Below are 17908 nucleotides of genomic sequence, written 5' to 3'. Positions count from 1 at the left end.
TCAAACTATATATTCCCGCACCAAGGCTCATGATGATAGCGGAAAATGTTCGCAAATTATGCAGTCCAGTCGTCACAGTAATATAATTTCTGGGTCACCATATGTCACTGCAGGACCAGAGAGACGCAATCGACCTTGGGCCAGTATAACATAAAACTATGTATTATGATCTGTTTACTCCTAATCCATCATTAGCCCTTCATTATAGATCAAAATGGCTCAGGCCTCTCCCATATGGGCACTAAAACAGATTGGAATAGTTTTACGTTATACCAGCCCTGGAGAGAGTGGCTCCCGCCCGCTGAACCCGCTGCAGCACATGCCTCCCTAATGCAGGATTCTTTCGCATTCCACGAAATCAAAGCTTTGGCCGGCACTTCCTTTCCATAATATAATTACTGCTACACCTTTGTATGTAAGCAGATGTACAGTCACGAACAAATGAAATGTGAATAATAAATCACAAATAGAACACCTTTCTTAAGTAATAACTCGCTAGTATGATCTCATGTTGCTATTTGTCCGGTTGAGAAAGGTGGCATAGGGCTCACACTACTCATGCCGCTACTTATCTGGTTGACAAAGATGGCATAGGGCTCACACTAAGGTTGAAGCTAAAATTATGCCGACATTGCATATTGGCGGAAACAGATAGGAAAGAATGCATTCTAGTTAGCCCCAACTTGTTTAACTACCATACTCGTATAGTCAGATACTTTATCATTCTCTTTCTAGGTATGGGTTTATGAGGTGGTTTTAATCTACACAGGAAACAATCACATGAATGCACTATCAGCATAAATTCAAACGCAAACCATCTCGAGACTACTCCAACGTGTTATTTCGTTTCGAGTTTGGGTGACACTGAGGACATTTGTAACAGCGACTTAATTCAGACTTTGAAACGTATGCATGGCACTACCACAGAACACCTATACAAACTTAGAGAAGGGAAACTGTACCTTCCACAGTGCTACGGAAATAAGCGTAGCGGTGGCGTCGTGAACTAAAGTATGTGACCACAGGTGGCGCTGTACAACAGGAAACGGAAACGGGGTTTTGCACACGCTTCACCAGGTTTGCACACGCTTTACCAGGTGTTCTGTGGCTTTACTGGGTTTCTGGCTGCTGCGCCTCGATCGTGCTCCCGCCAGTTTAGTTGCTGTGTAGCAAACGTAGCGCCTACATATTTATGTAGGCGCTACGTTTGCCACACAGCAACCAAACTGGCGGGAGCACGATCGAGGCGCAGCAGAATACATGTAGCGCTGAGTCATATCGAGTTAAGGCACACTCTGAACTGACTTTTAAGGGCATCCCGAGTAGTGCCGCCGCGCTCCAGCTGTTGCATTTCGTGTAGGGCTACTGACAGAATGTGGTTTCCAGATGGCACGATGGCCTCGACTGGAATAAACGCACACGACACCAAAGATTGAGTAAGCCTGAAAATATTTTATTTGCATTTTACAAGTACAACAAAAAGCACACGTCTACGCATCCACACAAACGCGGTTACATAGTCAAGAACATAGTCAAGAGATGGCTCATTAATAAGGGTAGCACAAACGCACAAGAAAGAAGACCTAAGGTACAAAACGTACGGTCGGCTGCTAAGTATAATAATTTCCCTGTCACCGCGTGTCACTTTTATACAGCATCTTTACAGCACTACCAGGCCGGGTAGTTTGGCGGAAAGAACGCAACAGCTTATACGGCCGTCAGCTGCCTCTTCCTTACGGGTGTCATAATTATCCTAATCTCCGCATCAACGTCGTGCAAGTTCGCATACAGGTATCTGTATCTGAACCATATGTGCCAGCTTAATACACGTGTAGAGAAATTATGATAACCACTGCGTCTTATCAAACGTATTGGTTTTGCAAATGCGCATTACAGCTGACGGAACGACATACTGTAAGTGAAGCACAAGAGAACAAGGACAAAAGGAGGATACAACACTTGAAGAAATGAAGAGTTAGTAGGCATACAGCAAACAAGCGATGACGGAGAACACACAATGATGCATCGGGTGCTCTGCGACATCGGTTTGCGTACTTACGGTGTTATGGAGATCAACGGCATAAAAACGTACCTTCAAGCGTACTCCCTCAACCTCCGCCGCATTCATTATGATAGTCAACGCCTAAACAAAATGAGGCACTATTCTTTGCCAAGAGTAGACCTTCTTACAGCAAGTCTATGTAATGATTCGCAGACGAAACCAGCATGCTTTCGAAAATGTTTTACCGCCGTAGTATTCGAACGCCAACGGCCAGGAAACACATCGATACCAATAGGCTGTCGGCTGTTGGTGGTTAATAGAGCACAAAAACCTTGACGCTATGACTAAAAAGCAGCTTCAACAATCAAATTAAAAGAAAATCAACTGCCTATTTGCCTGAGGTAAAAAAGCATCCTTAGACACCTCGATTGTTCATGTAAATGGTTTGTGTAAATTAAAAAATTCATCATGTTCAGCGCCCCTAGCAGAGAAAGCACAAATTAAACTATTCGACCAAATTACAGTAGCTCCACTTGCGCGCTTACGCTGAAACGCGCCTCGATTGATTTTTCGCCCTCTGTGGCCATTTGTTGAACTTGAGAGTGTTCGGGGCCTGGCACTACTCCATGCTTAGAGACTAGCAACAGTCAACGTCCAATTTTTCAGACTCCCTAGGGGCTGCGAAAACATCAGAAAAAAATGAATGCATGCGTTTTACTGCCCCAAAAGTTTAAATCGCCACAGGCACGGCCAGAATAGCTCTGAAGGCCTGCCAGTACACTTATTAGACGTATCTTAGCTCGTTAGTAATTACCCGATTCTAACAACTGAATCTTCAAGCGAAGCTTTTCTGCCTCTTCTCCGGGATTTGACATTTATCAGTGCTGCATTGCTGGCTATATTTGTGGATAATCTTGTTCTAACGAAATCATGAATATAACAAATTAAATGAAATTCCCCATCTAAGCTTCATAAAGGTTGGTACTGCCATACAGTGGAATCTCGTAGATACGTTTCTGCATAATACGTTTGTCAGGATAAAATGTTTTTTTCTTTTCCCAGCCAGTGTCCCATAGGAGCAATGTATTTTCATATGGTTATTGCGATTGCATTTTCACATGAAATTGGATGATACGACTGCAGAAGTGGCTTTTTACTGGTATTATTAAAGCTCATAGCTTCAGATTTCAGTGCACTACCTTAAATGCATTCAGATATGTGTCGTACTTCTCTGTGCATACACCTCCTACCAACATTCCTCCCTCAATAAACATTACACATCACCTTCGTTCTCATGAAGTATCAGTTAACAGCTAAGCAGGGTGGTTTGCTGAGTGAGCTGGTGCTGTTGCATCTCAAAACTGCAATGGGCATTCTTTGGGTGCTTCCAACAAGGCAACTCTTTCACCAGCGCCCGCCCAGACCGAAAGACAGCAACAGGGCCAGACGCTGTTGACAGGCCAGCAATGAAGCTCCCTTCGAGGGGACAATAACCGCTGCATTCTGTGGAAGCAGTAACGACCGTGAAGGCCAGGCACCCGACCCTGACATGCTGACCGTCGCGGAGAGCTCCCCAATTGCAGATTGCAGTGCTCACACAGCCACTCATCGACACGCCAACATATCCCCAGCCAGCTTCCCACGTGTACAGGAGGAAATCTTCCTTTGCACTGCAAGAGGTATGGCTGCAGCCCAGACTTTCCACATGTGTTGATCACAAATAGGGGGCGAAATAGACCGGAAAAGGAGCTATGTGAAGCTTTCCATATTGAAAAATTTTTCACAGAATTGTACGTGAATGAACCTCTTCTACAGCTCACCGACAAAGAACTTGAATGTTTAAACCAGACACAAAAAAAAAATGTAAAAGCTAAATTCTAGGGTTTGATGTGCAAAAACTACAACAGCACACCGTAGTGCGCGACTCCAGAAAAATTTGGACCACCTGGGGTTCTCTTATGTGCACCTAAATAGAAGTACACAGGCATTCTTGCATTTTGTCCCCATTCAAATGCAGCCGCCATGGCCAGGATCAAACACGTGAGTTCTTGCTCAGAAGTGCAATGCCATGCTACCATGGCAGGTTAAACCAGACACTAAAGCTAGCATGCTGAGCATATGTTTGTTGCTATTTAATGACTATTTTTATTTTATTTGTTTTTTTTTTTGCACATGCACAGCAGCGATCAGTGGCATTTTCTTCAAATTAAAACTGAGTTGTAAGTTCAGCATTCTTTCTGTGTTCTCCTCGTATTTGTGCTCGTGCCTTTTCGCCTTGCTGGAACCACCATACCTTTCTTAGCTAGCAGCTAAAGGCGACGAGGCTGCGCTCGCATCATGCGCTACTGCTGCTACCTCACCAATTCAAATTAAACATCCCATCCCTCAGGTTCGAGTATCGTGCTAAATCTGTCTGCATGTTTTTTTTTTCTTTTCTTTTTTCAGGAATATTAGTCCAGAAACTGCCTGCAACATGAAACAGAAAGCACATTTGCAGCATTAGCAAAAGCGTAATCAGAGCCGGCCCGGCGTCACCACCATTGGCATAGCAAGATGGCGACAAAATAAATTTTTGTGAAGGATGGTGATAACACGTTGCTCTCAGCCTGCAATAATGAAACCTAGCTGTAGTATAGCCATATCATACATTTTAAGCGCACCATGATGAACTAGCAAAGTGGTTAGTCTACGTGCACCACCATCCAGTTTGCAGTTGAAGGCGGACTGGTTCGAGAAATTGAAATATCAAAGGCAATAGACCACAAAGGGAATAACATGTTATCGTCCTTAGACACAACAAACACAGAAACTGGCAGCAATGAATATTAGGTGTAAATAAATTTCTATTTTGTGAAGGTAAACCCTGCAGGTCTACATTAGTGGCGCAAAATCATGTTCCAAGCTACAAATGCTGACAGTTTTCCTTCAGTCTGATCTCGTTCACCATAATTATTTCTGACTGCCAGAGTCAGGAGCGTGCTACCTCTATTTCTTATGTTATATAATTGGGTGCAAGTTAACTTCAGGTGCGCACCGTTTTCTACTACAAATATGCAAAGACTTTGTGCGTGTCAAGCCTTTGACAGTCACCGCCGTACATGTACAGTGGCAGAAACAAGTTTCAAGTAGTGTTTGCGATAGCAGAGCCACGCATAATTTTTTTTTTTGATTATCCTATTCATTTTCCACTCTTCTGGCCCTTTGCGATCGGTTTAAGTGTAGCTTGGACATCGCTCCACCACCATCTTTGCAAATTAATAGAAGCCAATTGTACACATTTGTTCACTGAAGTGTGTGAACATGACTTAGATACCCACCTGGTGCCACGATGATTGCATTGAGCAGACCTTTGCCTCGAACTTGTGTCACGAGGTCTTTAGGTAGCCTGCCCAGTTCAGCGCGAAGAATTTCACCAAGTCGCTGAGCATTTTCAGCGAGTCGTTCTTCTTCCAGCACCTGATAAAATCAAGGGCAATATGGGATTGAAGAACATAGAACAATCGCAGACCGTGGAGCTAGTGTAACAATTTTAACAGCTTCAGCTACTAAAACTTAAGGCAGTGAGTTACAACAAGCATACCAAATAGAAATAAACCTTCTGGAGAGTATGATGCAACTGCTACACTTTGTACTTCACTAAGGAAATGGGCCTGTTGTGCTGGAATTCTGAATGCACCGTGGTGCAAACAGGTGGCAAATAATGAAGTAGAAGTCACAGCTAGGCCCCCCGAGTTACACTGTTGCTGGGGGCCAGAGCCCATCTCACTTACTTTGTTTGAACGTTCAAGTTTCACATCTTTTACTATTAAGATGCTAAATGATTGGGTGGAAACGGCATTTGCATTCACTTCAAGTTACCCATGCTCCAGCTCTTCAAAAATGCACTTTACTATTTGCAAACTATAACCATGCAAAAAGTGTGAGCTAGTACCTCTTCCAAGGCTCTAAAACTGTGATGGGTGCTGTTTTATAATTCAAAATTGCCATGCAGATGAATTTATGAATTTACAGATTTTAAAGTGAGTTCATGAAGCATAGTAAAGTGGCAATAGCTTAGACAATTAAGTGGAAAGCTAGCAGCACAACATAGATACCTGTGAGCCAGCTTGCCAAGATAAGCAAATCAAAATCAGCTGACTTGTTGGGAGCAGCCAGCTACAGTGCGCAATAAGGAGATACTATTAAGTTATGGAGACTTGTGACTTAACATGTATGTGTAAGCAGAGGAATGGCAAAGCAACAAAACAATGAAGCTTGTGCATTCTCGCTGTACGCAATCTCTTATTGAAAAGACAAATAAGCTATCGAGACACAGTCAAGTCATTTACCGATGGCCACTGTTGGGAATTCTGTATTTGCCTCAGACGCATGTGTGTGGCCAACCGTCAGCCAGTGTCAACACGTACCAGAGCCGATCATTCCGTGTATGAATGCCAACTCCTGATTTTGTTACTTTATTAGATATAACTGATCTGTTGATTGCATCATTGTTCAGGGGCCATAGTTCTAAGGTGCTATGAATAAAGCAAACAGACAAGCCTTGATATAGTTTGTTTCTGCTTGACGTGTAAATTTTGCAGCGCTAAAAGCAGCAGTAGGGCAAAACTGCATCTACGGCTTCTCGTGCACCAAATATGTATTTGGCACAGCAGTTTCGTTCCCTCACAATGTACAATGCATGAAACAAGCTTCCGACACATTAAATTCTTATGAATTCCCACCAGAGCGCAAAAGAGACAGACATACACAGAGCATCTCCATGCATTTTCATTCACAGCAGAGGCTCAGGCTTTACACAGTTAAACCTCGATATTAACATGATATTTGTTTACCTTTCTCCAGTGAACGCTTTTCACCGGCTAGCAAATGTTAGATGCTATCGCTGTTGGATGTTATTGAGCAGTGCTTTTGTAGCACTGCTCAATAAACGTATGTTCCAGGCCAAAATGCATGAGGCTGATACTGTGCAGTTTCAGCATGAAATTGCTATTCAGAAGTTCCATATCAAACTACTACAGTCGCCGATATATTTTTTGGACTCCAAAAAGTCAGACTTGATGGATATTCCGGACTTCATAAATGTAGACAGGGTTCCCATAGATCCAATGCATTTTTGCAACCGATTTTTTTGATGAATTTAGGCCCCAAAGTTAGATTTTCTAGACTAAATCACTAATTCCGAGCCACGCTACCCGATCTTGGGGGCCGCCATGTTGGATTTTCCACTGGCTTCGCTTCCAGTGGCCCACTCTACAGCCTCCAAGATTGGGATGCGCACTCATTCAATAGAGAGAGCACGACATCCTCCAGTCTCGGAGGCCATGCTCGCTCTTTCTTGGCTGACAAAATGCTCTAAGGGACGGCACTTTTTCTTGTTTATTTCTTTTTTTCGGTCAGCACTGTCATCATAATCCCTTAAGGCGGGATTCATTCTTATTCATTTATTTGTTTTAAAGTTTCGGTTGCTATTTGCACGTGGTGTTTCCACAGAGCAGGTGTGTATCAATGACGACATCATATCTTTGGTGTGCATTTGTGCGGATTCGCATTTGTGTGATTGCCACCACCTCGTGAACCATTGCGAGAGCCAAGCGGTGCGAAGAAACGTGGCTTGTCTTTTCGATCTCCGTGGCGATTTCCGACAGCGGAGATTGGAGATCGCCAAAGTGGTGATGCTCTTATCGGACTGTATACAGAGGCGATGTCACTCTTGCGCAAATCCAAGCAAATCTGATCGCCTCCAAGCGTAGTATGAGGCAGGGTGTTATTAGAGATGTTTTTAGGCCGCTCTAAGCCTAACAATTTTTTTTTTGGCTGAACGAGTTTTTCAGACTGTTCAATCTTTCAAACTATTTTTTAGTCCCCGCAGGGTCCGGAAAATCACTTTGCAATTGTAGTATTTTCAATTCTGCATGGATGTGCTGACCAGAAAACAATTCCATGCCTTTTGAATGAAACACATTTGACTGCATAGGGAGGCAGCATGTTAATAAAGATTGTTGTTGGCCTGTTGTATGACTCTTGAAGGAGACACTGATGCATAAGAGATGTGAAAAACACATTGCTTGTAGCAGTATCCAACTTGTTCTTCAGTGTTCATCTCTTTGCACCAGTGTCTCTGCCAATAATGACTAGGAGACTGTAAAGCATGATAGGCAGTGGAAAATTATAATGCGGACTAGCTAAAAGAATCAAAATAACACTAAAGGTGTTATTTTGATTCGTCTGCCTTAGTCACATCCCATTGCCCAGCGCTGTTACTTTCCTTCAAACATGTACTAACCAGCCCAAGTTAGCACCTTGTGGCATGACGACTGCAACAACTTTAGCTTAACTGGTAATTGTGCCCTTGGAATGCTAAGGAAATGCACTCGATAACAAAGAGCAATCGCAGATGCTACTGACGACAATTGGCCACTTTTTGCTAGAGCAAATCCATATCCAATGTTTTACACTTTCATTTCCTCTAAGTGTCAACAGAAATTTCACTTCTCTTGCATTAGAATCTTAATAGCATTGTGAAGGATTGGGCTAGCATTAGGGCTACAACCGACTAAGCAGTCACACAGTTTATGCTCTGGCTTTTAACACACCTTTTCTTTTGACCTCTAGTAGTGGTGGGAACCTATATGTACATACCTCAAGTGCTGCAACAGCAACCCTTGCCCCAAGAGGGTTGCCGCCATATGTGGACCCATGCTCGCCAGGCTTTATTACCAGCATCACCTCATCATCTGCCAAGGCAGCAGAGACCTGGAAGAGGCATTCACTTCGTCAATCAGGGCAATTGCCGCCTTCAATGACACAGCAAATGTTCACAAGTTCCCAAATTCTGCCCTGGCATAAACAAGGCACGATTTCTGCACATTTGTTTTGTTTATTTTTATTTATTTATTTTTATTTATTTACCCTAAAGGTTCAATTAGTAAACGAGGGGGGTTGCAGGAAACAAGTCAATTATGAGCAACAACTGAGAACAAATAATATCATTAAGTCGAGAATACAAAACCAAAGCATCAAAAAGAAAACCAGCAAAGCAAACAAAAAATACCAAGGGCTTAAAATTCTAGCAACCACATGAAGACTCGTAAAGGTAGCAAAGACAAGACAAATCCACAATCTTGACACTGCACAGATTCTGTGTGCATGCGAATGCAGGAAAGTGGGGCTTCAGCTTGACACCTTTCGCAGAGAGCCAGGCTACCTTGTAGATGTACCCGGTGAACAGCGTTCCAGCTGCCCCAATTGATTAGCAGCACGTAAAATGCAGATTTTCTCTATTCGTATGAAAGAAAATTTTTGTTAAAACATAAGGGGCGTACGTTTGTACTGAATGTGAACATTATAGGCAGTTTGTTAATTTGGGGGAAAAGAACTAGAAATTGCACACCCTCTGTATGTCGGTTTCAATCATAATGTAACCATTTTGTTTCAGATTACTTGTTATGCCATATGTGAGTAAACATTAATGCAGGACGCATTAAGGGGGAAGCAAGATTTCTTGGGAAGATTTAATTCTAACTAAACTTTATTTGCACAAACCACGCTCATATTTTAGATCAAGTAATGTTCAATACAAGCTGAGCCATTTATATCCCAGCATTCCCATGGTGTCTGTTCTTAAAAATTCACTCAAACAGTGGGCACCAGATTTGCCTCTATGTATATTATAGGAAACTATGAACGTTGCTCTGAAATGTTGCATTTAGCACCTCTTTCATTCCAAGGCCCAAATGACAGATAGCTATGCAGGGTGTCACAGCTAACATGTGCCAAGCTATCAAAAAACAGGCTACAAGATGCAAGTACAGTCCCAGTGGCGTTCTGTTAGCGGAAGTCCTCTATAAAGTGGAGCATTTTTCTGTTGTTTATTAGCTAATTAGTAGAAATTATTGAGCCAGTTTAATAATATTTAGTCAATGGTGTTCAAATGCCAAATTGTTCATCAAATTTGAAAACAACATATTCAATAGTTTCCAGCCTACTTCATTTTTCTTTGCTCTTCGCACACTTCCAATTTGCAGTGCAAAATACGAGAAAAATGTAAAGCGAGTACATGCCCCCACGCATTGCGTGTTCAACAGTATCACTCTCGAAAGGAATTTCAAATAACTGACTCTACTACCCAATTAATAAGCTCTGTCATCTCGGAATAATATATAGTTGCAAGAAACAAATGCAAATTCTAATTTTTTGGGCCCCCATGGTTCACCGTGTGATTGATAAATAGGTCTATGTCTGTCACCAATACATTTCCAGGATTGTACAAAGACAATCTTTGTCCAACACATTGAGGAAATTAGATGATCGTCCTCTGAGTGAACAGACAATACTAAAGCACCATCCCAACCGATCATCGGCTCAGAAAGCAGTGAAGGCACTTTTTTTTTTGTTTTCTCAGAACTTCTGGTTTGAGCGAGCGGCTTTAACTCAAGTGCTGTCCGAACACGTATCTACACCTTCTCTCTCCCCTCTCTCTTCTCCCCTCCTCCCATCCCCCAGCGTAGGGTAGCCAACCAGACTATTGACTGGTTAACATCCCTGCCTTCGCGTGTGCGTGCGTGCGTGTGCGTGCGTGCATGCATGCGTGTGTGTGTGTGCGTGTGTGTGTGTAGAGAGAGAGAGAGTCAGATCATTTGCAGTTTGCCCCCACATTCACGCCTTTTCCGCTCGTGCTTCCATGCCGTGGTGCTCACTGTGCATGTCTGTGGTATCCATACACTTGCACGTAACCCACATTCACGAAGTGAAACGTCACTGTAACCTTTTTTTTTCTTAGACAAACAAACAAAGCCGCCTTTGTTGCTTTGTTTTGCCAACCTAGGCCCAGCAAATATAGAGGATGCCAATTTGTAACAGGATATAATGACACGCTCCCATAAGCTGCCGTTTCATTTTCACAATCGCTACCACCAGACCTATATAGAACACTCGGAACCCCTTTCGAAGCAGACATAGCACAATTTTTGGCCAAATATCTGGCTTTTGTAGCAGCATGTAGCAGATATTGCACTTTTTAGCAGTTATGGAGCAATGTAGCAGCAGTCCCACCACTGTTAATTGTGCCTTTAAAGCCTTTATTCTTGCGTTTACCACCACGCATGACACCGCATTGGCCGCATGCCTTCATAACTGTCTAGTCCCCATACATGATCATGTCAATAACCACCATGGTTTCATCCACAGCGGTTGCGGCAAACAGTAGCTTTATTTTTATGCTATGCGTGCGTCATGCATGCGCCTTCTAAACTGCATATTTGCCATCTATGGTCGTGACGATAGCAATCGTGATTTCGTCTTCAGTTGTTGCAGCAAACAAGAGTTTCGTTTTGGCAAGGTGCATGCTTCAGCCGCGTGCCTTCAGAAATCGCAAAGTCATCATCTATGATCACATTCACAGCGGCCGCGGTTTTGTCTGTAGTGGTTGTAGCAAACAGTGGTGCATTTTGATCCATTTTGATTCTGTTCAAAGCTGTTGAGAATGAAGAGCACCGGCTACATTGCGATGAATGATCCTATAGCGACCAGCTCATGGGCAAAATAAAATAATCGGGATGTGCGCATGGTAGTGAAAAGCATGTCTCAGATGAAGACGTGCTGTGGCTGCGTTGTGAAGGAAGTCGCAAGCCCTTTGCAGCTGAGAGCGCTAATTAGAGCGCTGAACGAGATAACGAGAATTGCAGCTTCTGCATGGCTTTTGTACAAAATAAAAACAGGATTTGCCAATTCATTCAGTAACAGTAAATAAAAGCATGTTGAAGTAGTAAGCATTTGTTTGTTTTCTTGTCACCCTTGATAATTCGACATTAAATTAATTTGGACATTTCTTTCGAATTTAATGTACTTGTACTCGTAATTTAATGTTTAAAATCCCTGGTACAAACCCTCATGGTGGTCACAACATTGCACAATGTGTCTCAAGCGTGGAAACTGTAAAAGCAGTTGCGGTCTTTTGTCAGGCAGAGTGCCACATCCTCGATTGGCTTCTGCAACCCTCTAACTTATGATTGGACTGCTCCACGGTGTAAGAAATAGCTTAGGTGATTGAGCTGTGTGGGCTGGGTACAAAGCAAATGGAAAGCCTTGGAGTTTTTCTTTCTCTGCATGTCGGGAGAGGGCACTAGAAACTTGAGGCCGCTAGGGTGCCTCAATGTCCTCCTCGCCTGCCGCTATGTACGGCGTCTACTACAGCATTGGGCACGCGAATGGCCGACGCCTTAGTAGAAGCCTTGGTGGACGCTACACCATGGCGGACACCGTAGGGACCAGTTGCCGGCGTTCGTCAGTATGTGGCATTCTCGTGCCCAACACCGTAGCAGTCACTGTGGTTGTCTCCATTCTGTACGGAGCAGCGGGCGAATAGGACATTGAGGCACCCTACCGGGCGCAAGTTTCTAACGCACCCTTTCAATACACGGAGAAAGGAGAACCCCAAGCCTTCCCCTTCGCTTTGCGCACAGCCCACGCCGCTCCGTCACCTAAGCTATTTCTTATACCGTGAGCAGAGCCAAAAGGCCGTCAGTTTCTTGCGCCATCTGTCGGCACTCTGTAGAAGCAGGACCGCGGTGCACCTTGCATCGGTGCCTTCTCGCCTAAGCTACTTGTTGCACCATGGACAGCTCTAAGCTCTCTGTGCTTCTGGCAGGGTCTTGAGCTCTGGCCGTGGCCTCCTCTTCTTCCCATCATCGGAATTCATGTTCACATGTTTTGTTTTAATGCTGTAGGCATACGATGCTTAAAAAATTAACTTTGAGCATGAACTCGGGCATGTACCTCAAAAATGTTTGATGCTGGAGTGCTATTTGCATTCAAAAGGCTTTGTCCACCGAGCGCAGCATTGGTGTTGAGGGGGAGAGGGGGGAGAGAGTGAAGGCAATCTTGTTCACTAAAAGTTTCTTTCACAATTTTCCACAACACCAGAGATAGCTGTGCATTCTATGTCTCGCATATTCTCTTCATCTGCGTCTTCAATGCAAGCAGAATTGATGAACTCAACTCCAGCAACATCATCCTCCACATTGTCCATTGAGTTGACGTCCGAGACGTTTCTCGATGAATTCCTCAGGTTTCTTTTCATAAAACAAGGACAAAGGCAGTGCAACAAGCACTGCAGAAATATACAAGCAGTTCATCAGCTCGAGCTGTGCTATGTGCTGCTTCGCACGGAGCGTTCCAAACATGTCCACCATAATTCTTTGTAGATGTCTATGACCATACACAAATTCCAGCACAGAGAGGACAACCAGTATGTGCAGGTGTTGTAATTTAATCTTGAGGCACTCTCATGATTGTTATATGAGCAGGCAATATTTTGAAAGCCATAGACAATGCCATAAATTCAGAAAAAAATAGGTAAGATAGCTTATCTGGTGACACCAAACGACATGCTGCCAAGCTGAATATTTTGCACATTAGTTTTATCCACATTCGTTAGTTGGTGCAGTACATGCCACAGTTGAAAGACGAAGAGTAGAGAATTCGGCTGGAACCACGAAATTGGCCGCACCTATAACACGCTCAGAGGAAAAGGTGAGTGTTCACAATGTACACGATTGTGTACATAGCATCTGAAAAGGTTAAGTCAAAGGACATAGAGTATGCAGTGGAGCATGGTGTCAAAGGCCGTTGCGTATCCGTAAAGCATTTCAGTTTCAATGAAGTTCACATGCATTACTGGCAGAAGCACCAAGAAAAGCTGCTTGCTATGAATTGGACGCGTAGCACCTTTCAGGAGGCGAAGACTGGAAAGCTGTCACTGTTTGCAAATAGTGGGCATGTATATGTATTTACTGCAAAGATAAGTTACCATATTTATTCGAATCTAGGCCGATTGTTTTTTCAAATAATCATATAACAAACTATAGGGTCGGCTTAGATTTGAAGATTTCAAAAAACGCGCCAGTTTGTAATTGAAAATGATAAATATGGTGCATAGGTAGCACTGTCTAGAAAAGTCAGTATCGCAGCCGCTACTAACCACGCCAGTGGCCCACCAAAGTGCACGAGCTACATCATTTGGCCTGTGTTGCATCGGTATGGCGGCTATGTATCTATCGGCGGGTGGCATGGCGTTATCGTAATGGCACCAAACAGGCGATGCCACAAACAAAAAGTTGTGGTAGCCGCAGAGGCATTGTCAAACGTTCAAGCCGGGCGGGACTTCGGCATCAATGAGAAAAAGGTCCGTCATTGGAGGGGGGCAACGGGAGACACTGTTTGCGTGTGCCACAATGAAGAGATGACGTTGATAAGGAAGATAAGCATGTGATAACAGAGGGCAGCTGTTTACAGAGATTGCGCCGCGTTTCAACGCGTACGAGCCATGCCGCACTGTCTGTGCATGCGTGGACGAACGGATGCGAGCTTGCTCGCGTCTGCAAGCGTACAAGGGAAGTAGTGATGATGACGGAGAATGAGGTTGGCATGATCATATTAAATAAATACGGTTTTCAATTTGTGAACGCTGTCCTCACTTTTTTGTTCGGCTTACATTCGGGCTAAGTTTTTTTATTTTTTCTGGCTTCGGACATTCGGGGGTCGGCTTAGAATCGGGGCCGGCCTACTAGATTCAAGTAAATACAGTATCTACAGCACCTTCTTAGTCACTACCATCTTACTGTTTAATTTATGCTGTTTTGAAGAAGTTCCCATAAAATTTACCCGGCATATTAAACACACCGCCCACCTTTATGTCGGTTTTTCGAGAGAAAAAGAAGTTTGTTCATTATGTGAGTAAATGGGGTAAATATAGGTCCTTCCCATAAATTCTTCCAAAGTGACAGCAATGTTCAAATGCTTCGTTAAATCAAAAGTAAAATGAAAAATTACTTTAATGAAAAAATAACATGCACAGTCACACCTCGATATAATGAACACAGATATACAGTAAAACCTCGTTAAACCGTACCCGCTCAAACAGTAGTTTCGCTTTAAAGGTAGTAAAGTCATATCCCCGACTCAGTGGCCATTGAACATAATGTGTTTTGTATCTGCATAAACCGTAACAGCTTATTGCATACGTATCGGTTAACACGCAGTGTTTCCACTTTTCGTCGCGCAAACACGGCGGTGCGTCGTCTCCATCGGGCGGCCCGGCAGAACAGCAAACCTCAGAGATCAGCACAACGGCTTCCAAGCGCTCTGTGCGTTTGCGCGTGAGGCCACATCAACATCACTTCGGCGCCGTGCCAGAGAGCGTTGTGGCATCGTGCAAACAAGGAATTGCGTCATGCCGAAGCTCGGATAAAAAACACGCCGGATGCTCACCATAGAAGAAAAATTAGACATTGTTCGTGCTATCGAACGCGACACGAAGTCGGCGCTGGCACGTGACAGGGATCTACTGCCGACTACATTGTGTGGCATTTGGAATTTGAAGAAGCTGCTCGGCAGCGCTGCTGCGACCGCGAAGAGATGTCGGCTACGAGGTTCGACTTTTCGCCATCATTGCCTCTGTTGTCGCCGAAGTGTTGACTAGCAACAGTGATGAGGATGACACGGGAAGCAACAGCACGGGCGATTCAGGCCCGACAGTGGCTGAAGCTGCTTGTTACGTCAGCCTCATGAATGCAATCGTCACGACGAGAACAGCACCCCGCAATGAAAAAGGCGCCCCGCAACTTCTGCGGTGCTACCGCCTGTGTGCACAGAGAACATAAGAGGAATCTGCCATGTGAGTATTTGCCGAGAAGAGGGGGCTGGCTGAAAAGCTGGCTCGCAGCTTCAGTAAGTTTGAGGCTGCTGTCGTTGCTGCTAGGCCGCCGCGACATCAAACGAAAATAACATTCTTGTCGCGCGAAGTGAATAATTATGGCATGTCTTTTTCCCCTTTCATCGCACTCGCTCCAACTTCCGTTTTTGACAGGTAAGTGGGTGACCTCATGCTATTTCGGTTAAGCAGTACTACCGTTTAGTACATACTTTTTCCGAGCTCTGGCCAACTACAATTTAACGAGGTTTCACTGTATTGAAGTAAATCCAATATATGGTTAGCAGGCATTATACATATAAATATTCTATGATAACAAAGTCAAACACATTTGAGGCCTATATTGGTTACAATGAATTGAATATTTACTCAGTCACATGTCAGAATATGTACTCTCATAGTCAAAATGTTAATACTCAGAAAGAGCAACTCGATTAGGCTCATTCTGGAAGCGCATGTGTATTATGGTCAATGGGCCTGCAGCCAGCAAGCCAAAGTGCCAATCCTGTGTGATCACCCAGATTGCAGAATTGCTTATTCAGGATGATGCAGATCACATTTGTAATTTACTGTTTTTTACATGCCATGTATCAACATGGCAAGCTGTCAATAGGCCATCAAAAATTGACAAAAGCCACTTTGCTGGCCTGTCAGAAGCATCACACTTGCCTTTCTTTTGCACAGACCCAATAGAGCAATTCATTCATTCTTTTAGTTGATAGAATCAGGGTGTACACTTACAACAAATATTGGATATAATAAAGATAATTATGTGTTGAATGTGACTTCTTTATAACAAGTTTCAACTGTATTTAGTTATGTACATGGTTAGCCAAACTTTTAGAGAACACCTAATTTGCATTCTAGCACTGATCACAACTGAGATTTTGTGTGAAGAACCTGAAGGGTAGTGTTTGTTTTAAAGACACATAATATGCTTTCCAGGCTACTACAGCAATGAAGCTTGGTACCAGCCGAAAGCTGATATTCCCCCTACAGATTAGTCCCCAATGGTACGGCCGATGTGTCCGCAATTCGGACAATTCCATGCTGCACATGGCATACATTTTGGAGTGATAAACTTAAAGTGTACTTTTTTTTTCCTCTTCAAGAAGAAAAAGAGAAAGGGGTGGGGGAGGGGGCACCATTGCCCCTGTAAAGGTGGCTTTCAATAAAGCTTCAGTTCTATAATATGTGGACTAGATTACTAGTATTCTAGTATAGACGTTTTCCCTGGGTATCACCATAATGCCCCCCCCAGAGGCTTGTGAACCAACATCAACCCCAACTCCATAGCACTACAGAAGCAGCATGTGCACTTTGTACTCGCTTGCAAGTGTCCAGAAAGGAGGTGCTCCCTCCCCTCAATGGAAAGGTCTATAGAAAAATGTGCAGCTTACTGGATAGAGACCCCCCGAAAGGGCCTTGCCAAGGGTCACTATGTCAGGCCGTACATTGTCATGGTCCACACATAGCATCCTAGCAATGAAATAAAAAGAACAAAACGAACAGAAAAATATGAGAAAGTGGTAGGATGTAGGTTGTGGGAACTAACATCAAAGCAACAAATAATCATTAGTTTTCATGCTAACAGTTCCACATTGATTTTATATATGTGAGCCGGCACAAGAATACGAAACCACCTCAAGATGCCATTCGAAATTTTCAAAAATTGAAAAATAATATTACAAAAATTACTTGTCTGTCAAAACCTAAGCGTAAAACATCTTGATTCACAACCTGCAGTATTTAAAGGCTGCATTGATTAAACTTACAAATTTAATCCTCCAAAATCTCCAAGCTGCTTGTTCAAAGAACAGAATTATATGTTTCTAATGACAGGAGTACTGTTATGCTAATGGTGGAGTCTTAAGTTGTAAATAAAACTTTGCCTCACTATTGTTACCTAATCAATGCACCCATATTGCATTAAAAGGTCCATTTCTAGAACTTCTTCAAGGTCACTCAGTGCTCGCATTTGAATAAGTCACAAAAGCCAGGCTCTTCAAAAGGTTGCCAAAATAACACTGAATGCGTATTAATGACCGTAACAACTCTGGCTGAACAAATTATGCTGGAATCTTTAAAAATTCTTAATTGACAACAATCATAGGTACTGCTGATTACCCTGGCAGCCCCATGCTACAGCCGATCCATATCAAATGCTGCACATCACTTCCTTCCTCCTCTAAGTGTCA

General features: G+C 43.4%; 1 protein-coding gene across 4 annotated transcripts in view; it reads right to left on the bottom strand.

Moving 5' to 3' along the window:
* The window catches only part of Oat (Ornithine aminotransferase precursor), a 71392-nt gene that overhangs the window by 10023 nt on the left and 43461 nt on the right, over nt 1-17908 (bottom strand). For all 4 annotated transcript variants that reach the window (XM_055061261.2, XM_055061262.1, XM_050193003.3 and 1 more), the window contains 3 exons: nt 17111-17189; nt 8642-8755; nt 5320-5458 (listed from right to left, as the gene is read on the bottom strand). In XM_055061261.2, the coding sequence (XP_054917236.1) occupies nt 5320-5458; nt 8642-8755; nt 17111-17189 (332 nt within the window). The remainder of the gene's footprint in view (nt 1-5319; nt 5459-8641; nt 8756-17110; nt 17190-17908) is intronic.

The sequence above is a fragment of the Dermacentor andersoni genome, chromosome 1 (genome assembly GCF_023375885.2).
Source record: "Dermacentor andersoni chromosome 1, qqDerAnde1_hic_scaffold, whole genome shotgun sequence".
NCBI lineage: Eukaryota > Metazoa > Arthropoda > Arachnida > Ixodida > Ixodidae > Dermacentor > Dermacentor andersoni.
Note: the sequence above shows the minus strand (reverse complement) of the source record. Positions and strands in the feature narration are given on the sequence as shown.